This window comes from Tenrec ecaudatus, chromosome 12 (genome assembly GCF_050624435.1).
Source record: "Tenrec ecaudatus isolate mTenEca1 chromosome 12, mTenEca1.hap1, whole genome shotgun sequence".
Lineage (NCBI taxonomy): Eukaryota > Metazoa > Chordata > Mammalia > Afrosoricida > Tenrecidae > Tenrec > Tenrec ecaudatus.
In genome coordinates this window covers 116,605,944-116,630,967 of record NC_134541.1, presented here as the reverse complement: position 1 = coordinate 116,630,967, position 25,024 = coordinate 116,605,944, and the positions used below count along the sequence as shown (strand labels likewise).

The 25,024-nt window shown below is 42.6% G+C and overlaps 2 protein-coding genes across 2 annotated transcripts in view; one reads left to right on the top strand and one right to left on the bottom strand.

Annotated features, from left to right (window-relative positions):
* Nucleotides 1–25,024, top strand: part of DCUN1D3 (defective in cullin neddylation 1 domain containing 3) — a 57,193-nt gene that overhangs the window by 11,711 nt on the left and 20,458 nt on the right. The window lies entirely within an intron of this gene.
* On the bottom strand, nucleotides 14,644–24,657 carry LOC142422889 (small ribosomal subunit protein eS27-like). Its single transcript, XM_075528108.1, has 2 exons — nucleotides 24,592–24,657; nucleotides 14,644–15,045 (listed from the first exon to the last, which is right to left on the bottom strand). The coding sequence occupies exons 1-2, from the start codon at nucleotides 24,655–24,657 to the stop codon at nucleotides 14,644–14,646; spliced, it is 468 nt and encodes a 155-aa protein (XP_075384223.1).

Below are 25,024 nucleotides of genomic sequence, written 5' to 3'. Positions count from 1 at the left end.
GTTGCAGTTTAATTGAAGGGCAAAGAGATAAATGACTCAGCGAGCCTCGCCTTTGTCTCTTGCTCTCTGATGATCGGACCAGTGTGCGGGCCGCCTTTGCTAGTTCTCTGCCTCAACTTGCGAGCTATCCTCCCTGTGGGACACCCAGCCCATGGACCATGTCGCTATAGTTTGAAGTTCCTTCAAGACCTGCTTCGCCACACTGCTGGTGTGTACATCACTTGAGCTGGGGACTGTCGGACCCTGTCATCTGACTGACTGTTGGTGACCTGCTATGCTGTTTGCTGCCTGTGGCCAGACAGCCTGTATTGCTGTACAGAAGACTCAGCTGTTTTGCACCCAGCAACCCTCCTGAGTTGACGGACTGTCTCACGGAAGTGAGTTGAACTGAGCCCTCTGTACTGCTCTGTGGACTAATTAGCTGTTTATTTCTTTGTGTTATATATATCTATTTATATGTACATGTATATATAAACTCTTAAGTGTCCTGGTTTTGATTCTCTAAAGAACCCTGTCTAACACAGCCATTAATAAGAGCTGAAGTTTGTAAGTGATCAGAGTGAATAATTTTCATACAGTGCCAAACTATAATTAATAAAATCATTGTAATGATATGGACAAAGTAGGAGAGGCCCAAATTACAGTGGCTTTTCAGACTTTATTAACTCAAGTGAATTGACGTCATTCTATTTCTGCATCCATGGCAAAAAGTACCCATGAATAAGTGGTGTAGGGTTTGAAATAACGTATAGACAGTGTAGACATCTGTCTTAGTCATCTAATGCTGCTGTAACCAAAGTCACATGTGGGTGGCTCTAGCAAATCAAAATACATTGCCTTATAGAGCAGTGCCTGCGTATGCAGACAGAGTAAAACTGTTCTCTAGTTTTTGAAGCTGTAAAACTTGATGGCAGCAGAAAGCCTCCTCTTTCTCCCCTAGAGGCACTGGGGAGCTCCACCTGCTGATCTGTCAGTTAGTGGTCCAGCATGGAACCAACCACTCCTTCAGGCTCCTTCCTCAACATCATGGTGCTAGTTCTAGGGAAAGGCTTTCTTTTTCTATTGGTTTTGGTGGAAGGATCTTGTCTCTCTCCAGATTCCGTTCTTTGCTTAAGGAGCTCTGGTAGCACATTGGTTCTCAGTTTGGAACTTAAAGATTGGTGGTTCAAATCCTCCAGCAGCTCAGTAGAAGAAAGATCTGTTGATCTGCTTGCACAAACCTTGGAAACCCTATGGAGCAGTTCTACTCTGCCCTGTAGGGTGGGTCTGAATAAGGATAAACTAATGGGTGTGTTTTCTGGTTTGCATGCTGTGGTGCCCTTAATGTATTGTAGCGTGGTGTCATCTTTCCCATCTCTGCTTGCTACTCCGCGCCCAATCTGCCTTTTTTATACTTCAAAGTTGATTGGTTTAAGGCACATTATACTGACAAAACTATTTAACAGAGAAAATTAATTCCCATGTTGGATTATAAACAGAGAGATTAGGATTTATAACATTTTGGGGGCGTGGGGTATGGATCCACTTCCATCTATAACAATCTCTCTGTGTCCACCATCTCTGAGACCTTTACCTCAAATTGAACTCTAAATAATCTCTTTGACACCAGCTGCAAATGGGCTACTACTTCTAATCCCCAGAGCTGGATGAAATCACAGGTAAGGGGTGGCGGTCTCCAGACTGTCGCATGTGCCCAAGACTTTAGGCTGCAAGTTTGGAAGCACCGTGGTACCATCACTTTTAACCTACTGGTTATAAGTTCAGTGGTGCCTTTTATCCCCGCAGGGTGCTATATGTAAGCTTGGGAGTCTCTTGGCCCCTCTTCTGACCTACATGCGCCCCCCCCCCCCAATGCCAACCATAAACTCAGGATCTAGATTCAAGGGTTGTCTACCTCCCCAGGATGCCATACAGAAGCCCAGGGGTCTAAATTGCCCCCCCCCTGGCCCCCCCCCCACACTTTTAAACTCCTGACTGAATTTTTCTGGTTTCCCATTATTGTCTCAGATTTGATAGTTCTCTAGGACAAGGTACAAACCTTGGGAAAACATAAATTTAGGATTAGATTTATTGCAAGAGAGGTACAAATTAAGGCATAATCTGGGGGTGTTTCTACCACTTACATGTCCCAAAGAATACACAACTCTCCTGTGCATGAATGTCACCAACCAAGAATCTCACTGAGCTTCCATGTCCAGAATTTTTATGTTGGAATCTCATCCAGAGTTTCTATGAGATCCCCCCTACTTAGGTCAAGCAGTGCCTATGTGGTTTAGTTCAGTCTCCAGCCCCCCTCACCCTTTATTTTGGCTGATAGCAAATGATGGGTCTTTCTAGTATGACCAGGCCCTCCCCAAATCACCTCATTAGCTGAAGCCCTCAGGTGTGGTCTTGAGTTCTCATAGATAATGAAGACATGTCACCTTTGAATGGATTCCTGCTCCTAGTGACCCTGCATACATATGACAAGCCTTCATCAGGGTTGCCAAGACTAAATCCTTTTTGGAAACAAACACCTCACATTTCTCCATTAACAGCTGTGGGCTTGAACTATCAACCTTGTTATTAGCCTAATGTTTAACTCTAATCTTCCAAGGCTCCTAAGACTTAATTACAGGGAAATTTCAAGATTGTTAAGGTTATCTCAGGAAACAAAGACCAAGTTCTTTAGTCATAGTTAAACCCCATATATAGAAATTAGTAGTAATAACTCTATTTTGTTTGCATATTTTTTTAAAAAATGAATGCTATTTCCACTTTCACCTTTAGCTGTTCCCCTGCTCCTACCCTTAACCTTCAGTTCCTTTTGCTTTTTGGTAGTATAACTCCCTGATAATAGATGTTAGGGTTCTTATTTGTTCTTCTGGGGAAGGAGAAAGGAAACTTAACAGTCTCTCTTGACTGGAAACCAGAGAATGAATTCCAGGCCCTGGATTGACCTGGCTCAAGAATTGACATGTACTTTTTAATGTTCTTTATTTCCTTGAGAATCTACATACATACACCAACCCAACAGGTTCCATTTGTACAGTCCAGTAACAGTAATTACTTATTCAAATTGTGCGACGATTCTTGTCTTCTAAGTCGTTCTTTCCCGTGAACATAAATTCACTGCCCCTCACCCAAGGTTCCTGTCTAATTCACTGCCCCTCACCCAAGGTTCCTGTCTAATCTTTCTAGTTGCTGTTGTCAATTTGATGTCTTATAGGTAGATCTTGAAATCATAATGCTCAAGGCAGAATATTTTTACTAGATAAGCTAAACTTAGTTTTAAGAAGACTTCGGGGTATATTTTTGCTTTAAGGCGCAAAGATTATCTCAAGGCATAGTTTCAGGGGCTCACCTGCCCTCATCGTGCACATCATTTCTTGCTAACAATTGCTTTAAAGGGGTCAGTGTACCATGTGCTCTAAAGTGAAAGTAAACACTGGAGCAGATTTTGTAAAATTCCATTTCACTTCTGCCTGTCATTTTACTCATAAGACAGTGGAGTCTTGGGAAGGAAAATAAGTAGTGGTAGAAATGAAACAAACTATTGAGGGAGGTGGTTTCTTTTAAAGTAGTCCCAGAATAAACTGAAATCTGGGTTCGAAACTAAGAGAACTACTTTTAGTTGTAGACTGTGGTTTCATTGAGGTTTATTTCTTAAGGCCTTAATTACCTGGAGTACCTAGGCATTTTCTGTGTATCTTAACACTGTCATCGTTCATAATCTACATTGACTGTGTGACTGTGTTCTGCAGGTGATCTTGACTTTAGTAGAAATGGTACAGGGGCCTATATTTAACCTTCTCTGGCTACAGAGGAAAAAGAAGAATCCTAACCCCATACAAGTTAAGTAAGCTTCTACTCTCCATCTTTCTTTCCCTATTCTGGTATTAAATGTTTCTCCATGACACTACTTTTCTTCAGGGTTTGTGGTGACCACACAGAACTCACAGACAAAACTTGCAATTATGGAAGTTATTAGGGAACTTAACAGATTATCACACATCACTACCAGTATACTGTAAACACTGTAAGGATACAGTCACTGGGCCACAGAAGAGCCTCCCCTCAAGCAGTAGCCAGTCTCACTGGTCCTCAGCCTCTCAACCATGTGATCCCTTGGCTTCTGCCTCTGGGCCAGGAAGGAGCCAGTCCACTGTTTTGCCTCCCAGTCTTCCAGTCTTGGTGTTGCTGCTCCTCTGCATTATCTCCTGACATCCTTGTCTCAGCTTCTGCTCCTAGCATGGTGTGGTCTCAGCCTCTGCCCCATCAGATAGAGATCTTGAATGTCCTCCATTGGCGGCTTCCTGCTTCTGAGACATGGAGGTGTGAGATCTGGTGTAGTGGGCGATGCACTGAGTTGCTAACCACCAGGTCGGGTTCAAATCCACCCGTCTCTGCAGGAAAAAGATGAGACTGTCTGCTCCTGTACCCCAACTCAGAAACCCAATGGGGCTGTTCTACTCTGTTCTTTAGGGTCATTATGAATCGAATTGATGGCAGTAAGTTTGGTTTGTGTTTTGGGGTATTTTTTAATACCTCCAAGGAAACAAAGGGTGATGATGTCACTCACATCCCCTAATAAGGTGGAGAGTCAGAACATACCCCACCTTAATCGTGCCATTTGCATAGTAGAGAACTTCCTCCCCAGTGGGAATCTAAGTATCAAAACTTAGACTTCGCAGCCATCGATCAAGTTGTTGCCTGTTCATAGCGACCCTGTAGGACAGGGCAGATTGCCCGTGGGTTTCAGAGACTCTCTCCCCGTCTTTCTCCCGAGGAGCAGCTGGTGGTTCTGACTACTGATCTCTGGATTGCAGCTGAACATGTAACAGAGGCCATAGTTATAATATAGCATGTGAGGGATTGTGATAAGAAGAGCGCATTAAGACATCTCACCACCACAGTAACTAGCTCAGCACAAAGAACCACAAAGCTGGTGTGACTGCATTTCATGTTTATTGTTTCAAATTACACTTATTAAAGATTGAAAACGTGCATTCCTACCAAAATCTAATTTGCGACATACGGTAAGCCTCTTTTGAACAGATGTTATTCTTTGAATTCTGATTGAACAACTTACCTTTCACTTGGATGTAAGAGTCACATGACCTTGCTCAGGGTCAATGGAAGCTTTCGAAGCACAGAATCCATTTTCCTTGGCGCAGAACTCAGTCATAATTGCTGATGAATCGGGATAAATTTTGAAAGGGAATGGGCACTGGTTGTGACATTTGCCCTTGGTCTGTGGACTCGGACTTGCAGAGCTAGAGGTGAGTTGTCATTTCTTCTGTTCTTGGGAAATTGCCATTGCATCGATGAGTCTTGGTTAAGGTCTCTTGTGGGGAACTGAGCAGTTGGGCTTTTGATGAGAACCACAGAAAGGAGTATTCTTTGCTAATCATACAGGTTATTATCTCCATGAAAGTTAGGAATTTTCATGGTAACTTCAAATTAAAACAACAACAAATGCTTCATTTAAGATTTTCTTTAACTGTGATTTTTACATCTAATAAAAACATTTCAAATACTTAATTGATCTGCATTTGTTTTTCTAAGTTTCCAGCTCTAAACCATTGATTGGCCGAATAAGGAAAGATAATAAAATGTTAGGTAACAGTTGAAAATCTTTCCAGTTGTCTTTTCCCCATTTGGAGAAAAATGGATTTGCCGTCCTTTGGAGCAGTGGCTCTCAACCTTCTTAATGCTGCAACCCTTGCATACACTTCCTCATGTGGTGGTAAGCCCTCAGCCATAAAATTATTTTCGTTGCTACTCCATCACTGTAATTTTGCTTCTGTTCTGAATCAGGCAACCCCTGTGGAAGGGTGGTTCCACCCCGCAAAGGGGTCGTGACCCACAGGTTGGGAACTGCTGCTTTAGAGCAACTTGCGCTCAGCGCCTCCCTTGTCTTATTTGTGGTTTTATTATTTCCATGGAATGCTTAAATTGACTCAACACACAGCTCTGAAGGTAGGTGGCCAACAGTACTTCTGACTCATCTTGCTTAAGCAAGAGAACAGTTTTATTACAATAGCTTAACAACACAACTTTAAAAAATAAAAGCTTTCTAACTGTTCAAGGTTTCCAAACTTAACAAGATACTCTCTCTCTAAGAAGAACCAGACTTTTTCCTTTTCAAGTTCTGCAAAATGAGCAAGGGACTGGTTTTTTCAGAAGGAGAGTGAATCATTCATAGGACATTTCTGAAACTCAAGATTAGATTTTTAAGCTAGAGAAAATTGGACTCCAAATGTAATGTTCTTACACTTACAGTGAAGTTTGTGTGATCTGAATTTTTTAAAAAGATGACTCGGAGAATTGGATACATGATAAAATAAACTATATTTATATGTTGCCAGGTCTTTGTTTTAACAAGTTTGAGTGCCTACTGTAGAACATGTTCTAAGTACCCTGCCGTTTAGTAGGAAAACAACATAAATAAGAAAAATTAGATTGTAAAGTTGTTGCTATAAAAATTTCAGTGATGATATGATCCTCTATATAGAAAATCCCAGTGTTCACAAGCAAACTTCTAAAGCTAATAGATTTAGCAAAGATGCAGGTCAACAAATAAAGAATTTGGTTTCTATAGTTGGGAAATCTGAAAGAGAAATTAAGAAAATACCTCTATTTGCAATAACATCTAAGAATAAAACACTCAAGAGTACATCTAGCCAGAAACATGAAGGCCATCTGCAAATGAAAAGTGTGAAGCACTAGTGAACAATATTTGAGAAGACTTAAATAAATAGAAAGATGTTCCATGTACATGGGTTGGAATGCTTAATGGTAAAATATTAATACTACCTACAGCAATCTATAGGTTCAGTGCAATCCAGGTAAAGATTCTAACAGCCTTCTTTACAGAACTAGAAAAACTAGTCTTTAACTTTACACGTGTACAGAATGGCAGGAGACATCAATTAGCTCAAACAAAATAGAAAGATGGAGGACTCGCACTGCTTGGTTTTAAATTGACCTGTTGTTCAGGAGAAAGAGATTGGGTTTCCTACTTCCGTAAAATATTCTGTCTTGGAAACTCACAGGGCCAGCTCTACTCTGCCGTGTTGCATCTTTATGAGTCGGCATCGACTCGCTGCCAGCACTCTCTACTTCTCTGCAGGGTTTGATAATTCGTGACATTGGCCACACAGAACATTGTGGGCTTATTAGGAAGGTAATAGGCTGCAATTCAGTTTCCGAAATGTTCAGGATTCAATCCGCCCTTGACCTATTTACCTGGCCCCTGCCCTTTTGAGCAGGGGTCACAAAGGTCCTTTAGCTCTACAGCTAGTGCCCCACTCCTCCAGCAAGTCCCAGCCTAAAGTTGATCATCTCCCTAATGGACCAGGAAACTTTGTGAGCTGTCTGCATTGATTTCCTGTTTGTTTGCTTCTGCTGCCACTGTTTCTCTGCCACCAGCATATGTTGCTTGAACATTGCGTCTTGCTTGTTCACTGCTTGTGTTGCATGCACCCTTGTTTCCGTGAGAAAAAGGGGTGCGGTGCTGCCCTAAAAAGCACTTACTGATGAAGACCAAGGACTATAGCCATCATTTTAGATTACATCTCAACATAAAGTAAGACTCCTCACAACTGGACCGGTAAACGGCACCATGATAAATTGAGAAAAGACTAAATTTGTCAAGGATTTCATTTTATTTGGATCCACAGGCCACACACGTGGAAGCAGCAGTTAAGTCAAACAACGCATTACATTGGCAAATGTGCAGCAAAAGACCTCTTGAAAGAATTTTTAAAAAGCAAAGATGTCCCTTTGAGGACTAATGCACACACGGCATTTTCTGTTGCTGCATATACATGTGGAAGCGGTCGTGAATAAGGAGAATTGATGCCTTTGAACTAACTATGCTGTTGTCATAATTCAAAGAAAATGGAATGTATCATAAATTGACCAAAGAACAAACATATGTCTTGGGAAAGTGTACCCAGAATACTCCGTAGAAACAAGGATTTTAGGGACTTTGGACGTGCTGTCAGGTGAGTTCAACTGTTGTATGATCTCTTGCACTAGTTATACAGAATGGGCTTATTTTGTTATTTTATTCTTTAGAAAGTATTTCTTAGATCTCTCTGGCCCTTTTTTTTCTTTTTTTACATTTTATTAGGGACTCATACAACTCTTATCACAATCCATACATATACATACATCAATTGTATAAAGCACATCCATATATTCCCTGCCCCAATCATTCTCAAAGCATTTGCTCTCCACTTAAGCCCTTTGCATCAGGTCCTCTTTTTTTTCCCCTCCCTCCCCGCTGCCCCCTCCCTCATGTGCCCTTTGTAATTTATACATCGTTATTTTGTCATATCTTGCTCTATCCGGAGTCTCCCTTCCCCCTTTCTCTGCCGTCCCTCTCCCAGGGAGGAGGTCACATGTGGATCCCTGTAATCAGTTCCACCTTTCCAACCCACTCACCCTACACTCTCCCAGCATCGCCCCTCACACCCTTGGTCCTGAAGGTATCATCCACCCTGGATTCCCTGTGCCTCCAGCCCTCATATGTACCAGTGTACAACCTCTGCCCCATCCAGCCCTGCAAGGTAGAATTCGGACCATGGCAGTTGGGGGGAGGAAGCATCCAGGATCTGGGGGAAAGCTGTGCTCTTCATCGGTACTACCTCGCACCCTGACTGACCCATCTCCTCTCCTAAACCCCTCTATGAGGGTCTCTGGCCCTTTTCAATACAAACTACCTGCCTTCTTGTAGCTTGCAGTAATCTGAAGTTGCTCTCACCAAAATAACATCCTTGTATTTTTATATACTTGTTATTTTGGACTATTTGCTTGGGAGCCACGAATGCATTTGTTCCACAAGGGTTAATAATATACAATCCATTTAAATCTTGTTTCAAAATAATTGAATCAAAAGCAATTACTACCCAACCCCTAGCTTTAAGGCGATTGTGATTTATTGCAGTCATACAGTACTGAATGCAGAAACTACATGGACAGTTGTGTGAACAGAACAAAGGAATAATGCATGATTGAAAATTCAGGAAAGGTGTGCATCAGGGTTTTATTTTCTCATAATTATTCAATCTGTATGTTGAGCAAATAAAGAAGTTTGATTATATGGAGAGTGCAGCATCAGGACTGCAGGAAGGCTTATTAACAACCAGATATGCAGATGCCCCAACTTTGCTTGCTGAAAGTAAAGAGGACTTGAAGCACTTGCTGATGAAGAGCAAGGATTGCAGCCTTCATTATGTATTACAACTTAGTGCAAAGACAACAGAAATCCTCCCAACTGGACCAGTGGGTAGCATCATAAGTGGTGAACACATGGACGTTGACCAATATCTCATCTTGCTTGGATCCACAGTTAATGATCATGAAGGCAGCAGTCAAGAGATCAGTCTGCTTTACAAGACCTCTAAAAGGTTGAAGAGCAAGGATGTTACTTTGAAGTCTTAAGGTGCTCCTGACCCAAACCATGGTATTTTCAGTTGTCTCATATGCAAGTGAAAGTTGGGACAATGAATAAGGAAGAGCAAAGAAGAACCAATGTTTTTGAACTATGATGCTGGGGAAGAATACTGAAAGTACCGTGGGCTGTCAGAGCAAACCAATCTGTCTTGGAAAAAGTGAAGCCAGAATGCTCCTTGGAAACAGAGATGGCGAGCCTCTGTCTCGCACCCTTTGGGCATGTGGTCAGGAGAGACCCATCCCTGGAGAAGGACGCCGTGCTCGGTAAAGTGGAGGAGCAGCGAAATAGAGGAAGACCCTGGACAGAAAGGATTGGCACAGTGGCTGCAGCAGTGGGCACAAACATAAGAATAATGATGAGGATTGCCCAGGACAGGTTGATGTTTCGTTCCATTGTGCATAGGACCGCCATGATGAGCTAGACCAAGACAGCCTCGTCTTTCTCCCATGGAGTGCTTAGTGGGTGTGAATCATGGTCCCAGGCCTGTCCCACAGTGCCAACATGCTGCCTCGAAGAACTCCGGAGGGAAGAAATACTACATGCATGTCCCTTTTTAAAGATCGTTGGACCTCAAGAAACAAGTCCAGTGTGGTTTGAAGGTTGTTCGGTTGGAGTCAGCAGGCTAGTGTTTAGTGACACAGATGACAGTGCCTTCTCAGAGCAGCAGTGCCTGCCTCTCTCATTTGTATAAGACCTTTTAGTGGTATTCCATGGGAAGAAGAGCTAATCCTGGCAGATGGAGGGGTGTTACATAATGTACATTACCTAGAAGCCCTTTGTGTGGAGGTCTGTGTTATCTTGTATTATCTTCTCGTGAAAGTATCCATCTCGGCCTGAAGACTTAATTTTTGTTCTTACATAGTTACATCAGTGTGAGCCTCATTTCAGAAAGAACAACTCCTTGCTGTTGCCTGAACGTTGTGGATCTGCGCTAGAAATCCAGAGCTGTTGCAGTTACTGCTGTGATTACTTTTGCCATACATACCCACCCACCCACCTCCAGCCCTTTAAACTAATGTACCTTCCGAAAATGAGTTATATTTAGGGTTTCAAACATTTTCCTCTTTGACTAACCTCAAAAAAAAAACTCTGTTAATGTTTCTTTCTTGTAAGCTACTACAGTTTTTTTTGTGTGCCAATCCTGCTACTGCTGTGACAAATGCGGAAGGGTCAGTGTGATTTGCCTTCTTCTGACACAACTGGACTACCTAATTCCATTGCTGGTGGATGCTCTCACTAATAGACAAACCTGTACTGTGTGACTCACTGAGAAGTCATGTGGTGTGATCCCCCTTCCCCCCCTCACCCCTAGCTACCAGTGCTTAAACTTGTAATTTTCAGTGTATTGTGCTAAAAGAAATCTCTAATTCCGGCTATTTTTCTTTTCGGTGTTAGGTCTAAACATGGAAGCTCTATTTAAAAAGACAACAACACTCCTTGAAAAGCTGCTGGTGTTGCTATTCTCTGTCCACCCCAAATATCATAACGGCCTGGGGGCGGGGAGAGCAAAGGCCTGCCGCTTCACATGGTTAGAGCAGAATGTGAGGGCCTGCCCGCCAGCGGAGGTGGAATCTGCTTTGCTTTCTTGGCAAGTGTGCTTGGCTCTGAGTCCCTGATTAGGACTTTCGTTCGTGGCCTTTCCCTGCTGTCATGTCAAACATAGTCCATTGTCTCCAGCTGTTCTAAAGGGACAGAGGGCGGTGATGTGGTTCACAATGTTCTCCAGCCCTCGGTGAAAGCCCGTTTGCCATCAGATATGGTTTAGTATAGATACTGGCATAAGATACCTCATGAAATACAGACTGGCAGTGTTGAAGCACATTCAGCTTTTCTCGAATCCTTCTTGTGAGGGTTTTAAGCGGTTGAATTCTTACGTGAGATTAAAAGTATGCAGTGCTTTTAAAAGCTGCTTGGTTTTGCTTTTGCATCTCCAAATGCTAATATATGATACCTTTATATATCAAGTGGAAGAAGACGCAGCGTAGAGGGAAGCTTTCTCACTAGCCTGCGCTCAGTGGGTGAACTCCTGGAGTGCCTGGAGTGCTGTGTTGTGTGTTTTCGATCAAACCCTGTGGATTTACTACCTTAAAAGTAAGACGCAGGTGTGACTTCTGTTACCCGTGTGAAATTTTCCAAAGGACTGAGGGCCAGAGGCACAAAGAGGTATGACAGGATCAATACCTCCCTATTCTAGCCTCGCATGTTTTGGCTTTTTCACTGTATTTAAGCTAAAAATTAGCTGTGCAATGAGGAGATACGGCTATATATTTACTGTATGCAGTTCATATCAGACTGTTTGAGAAACTGGTGAAGTAGGGACTAATAGAGCAACGAGACATTTCCCTGTGTTTTCTGTCAATACTGGCTGGAGCCGAGGAGAAAATGGACCTTAGAAACCAGCTCTTGAGATATGAGATCTAGTTCTGTGTCTGTAGGACTTAACTCCCATTCCTGTTGAATATTTGTTACCGTCACAGTAATAACTGGAGTTGGTATTAATGGCTGTCATTTATTGAGACCTAACTAGTAAGTGTTAGACTGCCAACTGCAAGGTTCCGTGGTTCAAATTCAGCAGCCCTCTATCAGAGGAGATGATTCTGCTTCTGGAATGGTTTACAGCCTTAGAAGCCCTATACAGTCACCATGAGTTAAATGGACCCAGTGAATTTTGGTTTAGTGCTAGGGATGATGCCAACTAAGCATGTCAAATACAAATGCAGCGTTAGTTAATGCTCTTAAGTATTAGTCCTTCTATAAATAAGTGCTCAGTGTCAGTGATTACTAGTCATTCAACATTAAGCAAGTACCTTTAATGTCCCACATAGCATAAGTACATAGGATAAAGTGAACAAGACAAATAAAACTCCTGCTGCTTACTTTCTGGTAGGGTGTCTAAACAGTGATGCCGCCGCCTGCAAACAACTTCAGAGAGTAGCGTGTGCCATGAAGAAATAAAAGCGTTGAGCAGAATCAGAGGGAGATGGAAACAGCTCAACATTTAACCTAATAGTAGTCTTCACAGTGACCCATTGATTCAGGCCCAATTTTCAGATGGGAAAACAGGGTGGGGGTGGTTATGTATATGCTGGAGTGCTTATAGACTGCCAACCTAGACATTGTGCATCCAAAGCATGCCCTGCCCTCCCTGGTGAGCGCATGACTGCTGATGCAGCTCTAGGACCTGTATGTACTACAGTTGCTACTAGGTTTCCAGTTCACGCACACATGGGTTTATTCCAAGCCATGTATTTAAACATGTCTCTGGGCAGTGGACGACTGCAGACAAATTCTCTCAGTAATACACTTGTCTTAGTATCATTAACATACCTTCAAAATTTTTAAAAGTACTTTTTGTACTATGGGAAAATGTAATTTTGAGGTCAGGACTAATTATCAAATTCTTAGCAAACCTCAAATGGACATCTTCCCAAATCAAAACTTTGCAACATGTTTACTAGAATTCTGCCTCACATGAAAGCATTTTAAGGAAGGTCAAGAAGACCTTAACGATGAGCCAAGAGAGGAAAGACTGTCAATCTCAACGAATGAAGAAACTTTGGCTCAAGTCCAGAAATTGGTAGAGGACCATAGACTTTCCATTGGTCCGATAGCCTCAGAGGTGGGGCTCTCACATGGTCGCTGTTTTCCATTTCAGGTGAACTTCTTGACCTCTACAAGCTTTCCGCTTGATTGGTGCCAAAGCAGTGCATGAAGCCTAGCTGCTGGAAGGCTGATCTTTCCAGCACTGTTGCCAGGCTTTTGAGCAATGTGGAACCATAACCAGGCACGGGTCTCAGATTGACCAATATGATCCAAAGAATAAGGTCCCATGAACACAATGACTTACACGAGGATCTGCAGGGCTACTCTAGTCTGAGAGGTCAGCTCAGAAAGTCAAGGTGTTTCTGGGCTGGCATTCCGAAAGGATGATCATAGTAGACGTTCTTGAAGGGCTCAGGGTGATCATGGGGGCTTAAGAGGAAAACGTTTTAAATAGATTGAAAACTGCATTGATGAAAAATAGCCCAGAAAGGTTGTGCCAAGCATCCCTCTCCCCCCCCCCCCAGTGAAATGGCCTGTTCTTACAAGCCTTTCATTGAGAAACTTACCTCATCTGCCCTACACCTCTGATTTGGTTCCTTCAGACGTCCTTTTTGTTCCCTGAAGTAAAAATTGAAAAAGAGCACTATTTGAGTCTCCCCCAAGCTTTAAATCTGAGTCCCTGCCACCTTGAGGACTGGTGCAAATCAAGGAGCTAGTCAGTTCTTGGGGGGAAGGGTTGTTAAGTGTCATCAAAACTGTTGACTCAGTGACGCTGTGTACAACAGAAGGAGACCGCCTGGTCCTGCTCTGTCCTCATAGTTGTTACGTTTGGCCCATTACTGCAGCCACAACAACTGGTCTCTAACTACCTGGAGCAACTGAGCGAGGAGAGTCAGGAATGTTGTTAGGTGCCACTGAGCTGGTTCCGACTCATAGCGACCCTAGGTACAACAGACCTGGTCCCGTGCCGCTCTTACATTGTTCTTGAGCCCATTGAAGCAGCCACCGTGTCAGTCCATTTTGTGAAAGGTCTTCCTCTTTTTCACTGTCCCTTTCCTTCACCAAGCATGATGTCCTCCAGGGAAACGCCTCTCCTGACAGCGTTGCCCTGAGATCATCTTTGAACCAAAATAATCCTGAGGATTTTTTAAAACAGTTGTTCAGCCTAGTAAGGAATGTCTGCCTTGATCGTTGTTCTCTTTGACGATTTATATAGTATCAAATTGACAGCAGCAAGTCAAAAGATTGGGAAGCTTTGGGCTCAGTGAAGTTATTTATGCTAATGAAGGAACAGCTAGGGAGGGTGAGAGCAAAGCGGTTACACAACCCCAGGACTAATCAGTGTCACCAAACTGCAGAAACTGGAATTGGTATAAATTCTACTGTAGATAGTCTCAATAACAACTGAAAAACAAATTATTTTTAAGGGATTTTCTCTAATCAAACCATATGTTGTCTTTTTCTTTTTTTTAAGTCTTTAAAAAAAACTTATTATAGCTTGGCAAATGGGTTCTGGGTCATACATGAGGACAACCAGGTATTAGATCTCTTTGCTTTGTGAATAGAGGAGGTCTGAGCGACTGCTTTTGTGTCTTGATGGTGCTTTGCTATGTTGTGACAAGAAACCAGGTAACTGGCTTATGCAAAAGGGCAACTTAGTGATTCACAAAATAAAACTCAATTTTTAAAAATTTTATCCAAAATGGGTTTATTAGAATGGCTTCCCACTCATCTCGACTCCGGGCCTTTTGGTGCTGCTTCCGTCTGAAGGAGCACCCTTCTGTGAGCCTTGCTTTTCCTCCTGTAGGCTGACAGAGGACAGTAGAGCAGCCAACACACAAAACTACTGTTTGTGCATGGCTGAAGACCGTGGTGATTTTATAGCAGCCTGGGCATTTGACATCGATGAAGTAGGAATTGGGGCTCTGCACCAGGCGCTTCTTCTTGTGTTTTCTCTTCTCCTCTTCGGGAGAGGGGTGAAGGAGATCCTTTGCGAGAGGCTTGATCGCCGAGCGGTCGTCAGCGCCACAAAGGCTAAAACTCAAATTTTGATCTGACTATAGTTGTAGATAGGGTACCATTCATCCAAATTTTGATCTGACTATAGTTGTAGGTAGGATACCAAATTTCAATTTGTCTTTTGGGCGATTTCAGTGGGGTCTACGTGCACCGGATAAGAGGAACGATGTAGTTCTCACAGTGATCCTTTGGTAGGCATTATGATTTTCCCCGGTGTCTCCAGACTCCTCTCTTTCTGATAAGATAGTATTAAGCTCCAACTTCCTTTGCTTAAAGTGAGAAGATTTACTCTGACTGGCTCAGGTTATCCCCTTTGTTGATTCTAATTCAGTCATTGAAACTTGGAGTATGTGAGACTTTGCACTTGAATCACACATTCTATTAACCACACTTAACCACATGGCCAAGAATAAGGAAGAGGGATCTCCTAGTGAAAATTGGGTTGTCGCCCAGTAATAAGCCAGAGGAGGCAGATAGGTGTCTGGTACAAGAATTACCCACAGAACCAATCTGTACCTTGGGAGTCCATATAATAAGCCTATGCTCTAAATCCAGCCCTTAGCCTTGTCCTTGTCTTCCATAGTCCGTTTTGAATGAGACTCTTGTGCACCGTCGGTAGCCCTGGTGGTGTAGTGGTTACAAGTTGGGCAGCAGTCACAAGGTCAGCAGCTCAAAACGATCAGCTGCTCTGAGGGAGAAAGATATGGTGCACAGTCTTGGAAGCTCAAAGGGACAGGTCAGCCCTTCCCTATAGGGTCATTATATGTTGGTATCAACTTGATGGCCGCAAGTTTGGTTTGGATTTTTTTTCCTCTTCCCTGACAGTGTGAATCAATCAGGCTTTAATGAATCCATTGGAACTAGAGCCTTCTAAACTCCTGATGTTCACCAATGGTAAGAGGACTATTACTCATTAGACTTGAAGATAGGCATGTCTTTTTTGGGGAGAGGGAGAGGGGAATTCTTTCAAAAGAATAAATTTGGGAAATTTAGTTATAATCAAAAGATGTCCTTATGATTAATCTCTTTTCCTGCCTCGTCATTTCAAAGCATTTTTGGGAGCCAAATCCTTGGAGCCAGAATCTGTTGTTGGGTTTTTTCACTGTTGATGTTGTTCACATTAAAGCAAGTAGACCTGGTATACCTATCTTCTGTCTTACTTTGGTTGTTGGAAATGCTTCCAAAATGTAATGCCTTAAAAAAACTGTAAGAGGACCTGATGCAAAGGGCTTAAGTGAACAGCAAATGCTTTGAAATTGATTAGGGCAAAGAATGTACAGATGTGCTTTATACAATTGATGTATGTATATGTATGGATTGTGATAAGAGTTGTATGAACCCCTAATAAAATGTAAAAACAAAACAAAACTGTAATGCCTTATTTGCTTTTGATCAGGATTACTTCTTTATAACAAAAGGAAAGACAGAAATTAGTTGCCAAGTACGACAGGAAGATGCTAGGAGAAATGTTATCAGCATACTCACAATGTAAGTTGACATACTTTGGGGAAGCTAGATAAGAGAGTGTGGGTGTGGGTGTGTGTTTCCATATCCTTGTATGCATTATTCATTACTACCACTTCTAAGAATTTATTCTCAGGAAATAGATTCTGATGATTTTAGCTGCATTGCTGTCTGTGTTTCATTTTCCTAGTATTTTATAATAATGAATTATTAGAAGTAAGCATAAATGTCAACAATAACATCAAAATGATAAATTATGATGCTTCCATTCTATGGTGTATTTATCTGCTAGTAAAAAAATGCTTTAGTACATTTGTCACCAATTCCATTCCGCTTCCCCTTCCCCCCTGCAGTTCAGTCCCAAATTTTGACAGATTGGGTTGTAGGAAATAGTCTAGATTACATGAAACAGATGCCAATATTACTGTTGAATTGTTGCTCTTCTAAAAAGTTTTATTTAATAAGGAAGATTTTTATCGCTTCTTAGCCTTTTGGCTGAGATCAAGGAAGATTTTTTTTTTTTTGGTTGGGGGGATGCATTTATAGAAAACACAAGCTAAAATGTATATCATGGCCCCAGTTTTGTTAAAGTAGACATTGTATAACATATACATGTGTGTATTTATGTGTGCATTCGTGTCTTTTATGTAAAATTGATAATAATATGTTCTGAAATGTTAACTTTAGGTATTCAGGTACTAGGGAACTTTTTCCTCTGTGCCTTCTCTGTGTTTTGTAAACTTGAAAGAATATAAATATGTAAAACTTGAATTTGACCCCAGGAAAGAAACCCGTTTAGTGACCTTATGTCTCTGACCAATTTGCTGATGTGGTTGCAGGCAGATATTATAGTTCACCTCTAGGAAAGGACTGATAAAGGAGACCTTAATGGATTCGATTTTTTTTTTGAGAATTGGTAGACATTAAAAGATCAATTTGTTACCATATGATCAGCCTGAGCCCTATCTAGAGGACTATGTGATTCTAGAAACCACATCTGAACATTTGTGGTTATTCAATGGCTTCTTGGTTATCTTTAGTATTTATCTTTATATTGAGTTTCTTCTTTGATTTCTGATCCATCTCACAATTTCTTTGACTTCCTTTGTACTGAACCCTTTAATAACCCATTGGCCATACGAGGGGCACTAAAAAACTGGAAGCAAGCAAAGATGGAATCGCAGATTTGGCAAATGTATTAAGTGTAATAGAAAGTATTTTGAAAGTGATAAGGTTGTTTTGTTTTGTAAAAAACAAATCTAAATACATAGCTTTGAGGGAAAAATTCTGGAATTTTTGAGTATCCCAGTGTATAGAGTTCATCTACATTTCCCACCTTGGCAGTTTAGTGGGACTCTCCTATCCCATGTTTAATGCCTGCTGCCATCTTGTGGAGGCCTATATGGCCTGTGAATCTGAAAAAAAAAAAAATAGACCTCATTCCCATCAACCCGCACACCAGAGACTACTGAGGACACGCATGTCCCACCAATTATATAAAACACCTTATTACTTCAAAAATTAACTTCATTTTATTTAAAATACATGATTTTAATGAAAATTCAAAGCAAGAAATAATTCTGTAAAGGGTTAAATGTGGAAACGTAATCTCATCTTCAGTTGCCTTTTTAAAAAATTACTGACTACTGAATTCCTCAGGTGACTGAAAAGTAAACTGAACAGATGATATGGTAATGGGTTATTTGAACACTAATCAGCTACAATCAGATAGTCTCCCCCCCCCCCCCCGGGGGTGGCTGGAAGAGGGGGAATTAGTGCCTAGTCAGCAGTTAACCTTCAACAGGGTATAATGAGGTGCTCCCTAATAGGGAAGAAAAACTGCAAGGGTAAGGCCAGAGATCAAGTGTGTATCAGGCAAGCCATTTTTCTGCAGTACCATGAAGCACAAATCCAGATATTACAGAGATAAATAGAGTAGCCTACTTCCTGAATGATGCCCCACCTGGCACATTTCTGCCCTGGACAATAATGTCAGTAAGAAATACTGACAACCCTTTTTTAGTTACCATATATACTCATGTATAAGCCGAGTTTTTCCAGCACATTTTTAATGCAGTTTTTGTGGTAAAATTAGGTGCCTTGACTGATACTTGGGTTGGTTTATACTCGAGTATATATGGTATTTTGAGTTGTGTGGAATTACACATGAAGGGGCTTCAAAAACTTCATGAAAAATTCCATTATGTGTCGATTCCATTCTCCTACAAACTTTGTGAAGCCCCTAGTATAGCTTTCAAGCCAAGAGACCAAAAGCACCTTTGATTTGGTATTTGGGGAGTTCTGGCTACTTGATTGCATTTGACAATGAGTATTTGCTAACAAATAGGCCCTGCTGGCACAGTGGCTACGTAAGTATTGGGCTGCTGACCAAGTTGGTGGCTAGACTCCATTAAGGACTCTGCAAAAGAAATGACCTGGCAATATGTTCCCCAAACTGATCGCCTAAGAAACACTGGGGGCGGTTCTTCCCTGCCCTGCAGGGTCTCTCTGTCAGAATGGACTCTCAACAATGGACACACAACAGCATTCATTCTACCTAGCCTGTCTGTGAAGCCGCTAGAAGTCAGAATTAACTTGATGGCAGCGAGTTTGGGTTTTGGCACCTGTAATAACTTCACTTCTCAGTCCCAACCTGATCTCTATCTTGTAGTGTATTTGAAGTATGCAAAGTAAGAAACAGTACACTTCAAAGGAAAAAAATTATTTTGTACCAAGACAGATCTCAGTTATATGACCTAATATTATTTTAAAGAAATTTAACCGACTTGTTTAATCTTCTTTTTTTTTTAAATGTCTTTCCTCCATCCCTCTTTTCTTTTGTATTTTCGAGATTGACTGAGGTAGAAAATCCTATCTTCCTACCCAACCCCAACTGGAACTACTGAGCTGCTGTAGTGCATTATAAGTCAAAAAAAGGCTTTGAAAAACATGACAGTGGAAGCAGACGGGTCTCATTTGCTTTGGCAGAGGCAGCAGTTTTCCTTCCCAAGTAGCTCTGGAGAAGGCCAAATCGCCAAAGGTGATTTTTGAGGTCCCAGGTGACAGCAGCGATTGCATCTAACACACTTTCTCAGTCTTTCCTCTCGGTGACTTTTGCAAGTTCACTTTCTAGGAAGTGGTTGACAAATGGACACCACCCACTTTCCATCTTTTTCTCAAGCCGTGCAGTCTAGGGCGGCCAGGTGGGAACAAGGGGATCTTGTGGTCCTGCTTTGGGACTCCAAGGGAAATGGCTTCTGCCAACACTATGCAGCAGTAACAAAGCTGCCCAAGCAATCATGTACTTGTATTCTCTGACCTTTGGGTGGCCGGCATGTATAGTAAAAAATAAAGACGTGTGGCTAACAGAGCTCTGCAAATAAAGTAAAAAAATGTAGATTTCTTCCTACTTCTCGGTAGAAATACCACTGTCTACTAGCAGCTTCTTCATCCTGGATAGAATCCAAATGGAAACAGAATGGAGAGGTGGGCTGGATTGATCCCTTTTTCAAGGAAGCCGTAGTACATCTCATGGGCCTTGCTGATAGTGTGTTACGGTACCAAAATTTGCCCCCTGCTATTTAGCTCCTCATTTCACGAGGCTGTTCCTTGGGTGACAGGCTCCCCAGTAGCATCTGTCACAGCACTCAGTCTGCACGGGTTTCCGGACTCAGGCAGCTGCAGCAGTGTGCCAGCTTGTTTTGGTCTGCTTTCCATCTGTCAAGGCCTTGCTGGCCCTGCAAAGAGCACACTTGAGGCGGGAGGGAGAAGGTTGCAAGCGCTGTGTCAATATCACCTTTGTTCAGATTGGAGTAGCCCTGCTTTCTCCTCCTTTTCCCACTTCTTTTATTTTTCCTTGACTCTGAAAGGCTCAGCCAAGAGACCATATGGGCAGTTCATGACACAGGCAAAGTGCCTGGCCTTCTATGGGCTACAATTGTTTCAGCCTCTGTGGGTGCCCTTTTGATTGAAGTCGTCTTAGAATACTAAGACCTTGGAAGGGCTATTCAGACCCTTTACTTTTGTGTTGAGGTCGCAGAAACTCAAAAAGGTTGCTTATCTAGGGCTCACCCATTGATGGAAGCGATCCTAGACCATGACTGAACGGTTGCTGGTGCTCAGTCACAGCCGAGAACTGTAGTGAGTCTGGCAGTGTAGGGTGGTGAGTTTAGAATCAGACCATCGGAGTTTGGATCCTTTATACACTGGCCTCGTGACCTCGGGCTAAGTCCTTTAACTGCTATTCAATTTTTCCATCTGTAAAATATAACATAACCTCCATTGGAGGGTTGTAGTGGATTAAATGTGACTATTTAAGTACAGATCTTAGCATAGTGTTAGGACAGAAATAATGTAATTATTTTTAAAATACTGTTATTCATATATATTTTTCTATCACCCCTATACATGGGCCAACAACATTGGCGTTCTCCCCACTCCCTTCCATTTAAGGTCATTTGAGGGTCAACACTAGCCTTATCTTCTCCACTAAACTTTTCCCACAGTGTGGACTTGGGCATCTCACAGGCTTGGTTTTATTTCCCAGTCTTCCCACCTTTATTAATCTGTAAAAAGTAGAACAGTCCATTCCCCAGAATTGTGTGGTTGGAAGTTAGTGACGCATAGGAAGTGAAGTGTGTAGTTCCTTGTATCATAAATACTGATTCATCTCCCCTGATACCTTTCTTCATCTAATCCAGTCCATCTTCCCTCATCATACTCTCACTCATTGCTCTGAATGGTTGAGCCCTCCTTGCACAATTCTGTACCATAACAAGCAGTTCATTCTCTGCAATAGATAACCTCTGGCAGAAGACAAGGACTTTCGGGTTGCCGTTTAATGGTGCTGCCTAAGAAATGGAAGGAGCTCTGGTAGTATAGTGGTTAGGTATTGGGCTGCCAGCCCAAATAGCCACAGTTCGAAATCACCAGCTGCCCCAAGGTGGGGCTTTCTACTCCCATAATGGGTTACAGTCTTGGAAACTCTGAGGCACAGTTCTACCTTGCCCAGGTCACTATGAGCCCACATCAACTCAATGGCAGCGAGTTTGCAGAGATGGGAGCAGCTTCCTGACTCCTTTGGAGCTAGTCAGCTGTATGTGCTCAAGTCCAGGGCCATGGAAGCAGCCACACCCATCCCAAGAACAGCAACTAGGCTGGCCCAGGGGAGGAAAGAATTGGAGGCTGGTGTGCAAGGAAGGCACAAGCAATTGGAACTGAGTTTGAGGGAGAACAACTGGGAGCTGATCTCAGACCAGCTTATCTCTTCTTTGATCTTTGAGACAAATACCCGAAGCGATGACTCTACTTAAGAATATGTTTTCCAGGCTTATGGGTTTGTTCTTTCTCGTTTTCCCTCTCTTCACCTTTTCTTGTTTCTGGGCCCATCAATTCATTTGGGCCACTTAGCTACAGCAAGAGAGTAGAGATTGGCTTTCAAGAATTGGGGGGCTGCTGCTGGGTGTCCCAGGAAATCCTCCCCAAAACTCATTTCATCCAGCCAGTTCCAGCTCATAGAAACAATTCTGTAGGACAGAGGACACCTGCCCCATTAGGTTTCCAAGGCTGTTCACAAGTAAACATTAACATCTTTCTTTTACAGAATGTCAGATGTGTTTGAGCCCCTTACCTTTCAGTTAGTAAGTACTTAACCACTGTGCCACCAAGTCTCCTCTGGGGTGGAACTCTAGGCTGACCTTTGAAGGATTTCCTCTAAACTTAACCATGTCTCACATATATCAATGATTCAAATCCAGGTTTGTCTTCTTTAATTACTGTGCGTTGTTTCTCCTTGGCTAGTTTGGTTCCTTGACTACCATTTTTTCCTCCTGTGAAATAGGAATAATTACTTCACAGAGCTACATTTCTGTACCACTATTGTAACACACTAAAAAAACAGTAGTGTTCATTGATAATGAGGTTTTTTTACTGATGAAAATTGTGGGTCCGGGGTGCCAAGATCGTAGGGAGGCTGGTACAGTGGCAGTGCTGGGGAGGGGGTTGATTGGGAAAGCAGTTCCTTTGAATGAGGCTGAGTAGCAAGTTAGAAATCCAATCCTTTACAAGCCGAGAGAGCTGAAACGAACTCAGAAAGGAGGAGGCGCCTGGAACTGGCTGTAGATAGGTTAGAGATGGTCTACAGTGTTCCTGCTGGTGGACCTAGATGCCGTCAAGTCACAAGTGACCTTTTGTACAACAGAACAAGATATTGCCTGGTCCTGTGCCACTTGCTCTGCAGTAAACAACGTGAGGACCATGCCCCACCTCCTTGGGCTTCCCGGTTGCCATGAAGCAGGGGTCGGACATGCCTCCATGCGCCATCCTTTACCAATTCTGACATCAACCATTCCTGCCACTTCACACCCTGTGCACAACAAAATGAAACACTGCCTGCTCCTGTGCCGTCGTCAAAATTGTTCTTGTGCTTGAGCCCATTGTTACAGCCACCGTGCCAGTCTACTTTGTCAGAAAGCTTCCTCCTTTTCCCTGCCCCTCTGCTTTAGATGGCCTTCTTGCAGGACTGGTCTCTTGAGACAATATGTCCAAAGTACCTGAGGTGAAGTCTTGCCAGCACTATGGCTGTACTTTTTCCAAGACAGATTTGTCTGTCCTGGTGGCAGTCCATGGTATGTTCGGTATTTTTTGCCAGCACAGTTCAAACACATTGCTTCTTCTTTGGTCTTCTTTATTCAGTGTTCAATTTTCACATGCCTATGTCAGGCACACATTAGTTCTCAAAACATCCTTGCTCTTCAATCCTCTAAAGAGGTCTTGTGCAGCAGATTTACCAAGTTCCAGGCATTTTTTAACCTCTTCACTGCTGCTTCCATGAGCATTGGTTGTGGATTCAAGCAAGACAAACTCCTTGACAACGTCAGTCGTTTCTCCATTTATCATGTTGTGATCTGTTGGTCCACTTGTGTGGATTTGGGTCTTCTTTATATGAGTTGTAATCCATACTGAGGGCTGCAATCCTTGGATCTTCATCAGCAAGTGCCTAAGACCTCATCTCTTTAAGCAAGTGAAATTATGTCATCTGTATATTGCAGTTGTTAATAAGCCATCCTCCAATCCTGTTGTCACATTCTTCATATAACCCAATTTCTCTAATTATTAGCTCAGCATACAGATTGAGTAAACAGTGTGAGAGGATACAACCCTGATGCACACCTTTTTGATTTTAAACCATGCAATAGCCTCTCGTTCTGTACACACAGCTGCCTCTTGATCCATGTGCAAGTTCTGTACGAGGACAGTGAAGTGTTCCATGTATGTTTAATAATTCATTGCAGTAGCCCCACAGACCTCAAAGAAAGAACTCAGAATTAAGGAGGTTTGTTAAGGGAAGTTAATCGATTACCACAATTCAGCAACCAGTAAGGCCACAGCCATGGGTCCAAAGCAAACACTTCATAATAACGTCTCTCCTCAGCCAGCAGCCAAATTTTTCTTGGGTCCCCAGAAATCCAGCCACATGGTCCCTTGGCCTTTGCCTCCATGGTTCTGGAAGCTAACTTGCTGTCCTATCGCACAGCCCCATAGCCTGAGGCCAGATGGAGAGAAGTCTCGGGGCTGCTTCTCTGTCTCTGTGCCAGTCTTTAATGCATCTGGCATCTGTGGCCAGCACCACTGCAGACAGAGATCTTGGACATGCTCTTCCAAGGTCTATATACTGAGTGAGGAGTGACTTTGAGAAGGAGATGTGGTTAGTCTTTTAGTCAATCATACACCCAGAGAAAATGAGGGATAGCATCTTAAGTCACACCCATAGAAAGATACCGCCAAAGAAATAAAAAGTGACTTGGTTCACCTGCTCCCTGTCGAGTTAGGTCTTAATGCTACCCTAATCCTGTGCATTAGTGGAGTAGAGAACAGCCTCCCAAATGGGGCTATCCCCACAGGCAGGATAGTACATCATCACACAGCGAATTATGGCTAGCAGGGCCGTATTAATTGACTACAACTCACAATCGTTGCTATATTTTAACCCACTCTTGTAGCCACTTTGCATTGCATCTCACTGAGGGTCTCTGTCATTTTTGCTAACCTTCTAAGGATGAGGTTCTTTTCTAGGGACTGATCTGATGACGTGTCCAAAATACATGGGACAAAAATCTCACCATCGTCACTTCCACAGAGGTCTCACCATCCCCTCTTCCATAGCGTCCATTCACACTCAAAGCCATTGAGTCAATTTTCACGCATATAGCAACCCTATAGGACAGAGTAGAACCACTCCACAGATTTCCTAGGCCGTAAATTTTGAGAGAAGCAGACTGCCACATCTTGTTTCTGTGGAACAGCTTGCGGGTTTGAATCACCATCCCTTTGGTTAACAGTCCAGGTCTGAACCCACTGTGCTACCATCGCTCCTCTATGGTATCCAGCCAAAACCAAATTGAACCCACTGCCAACAAGTCCATTCTCACTCAGAGTGACCCCATAGGACAGAGTAGAAATGCTACCTATGGTTTCCAAGAGCTCTCTGAGAGCAGACAGCCTCATTTCTCTGTCTCTCGCTCGCTCTCAGAGTCAGGCACACCGTAGACCTCC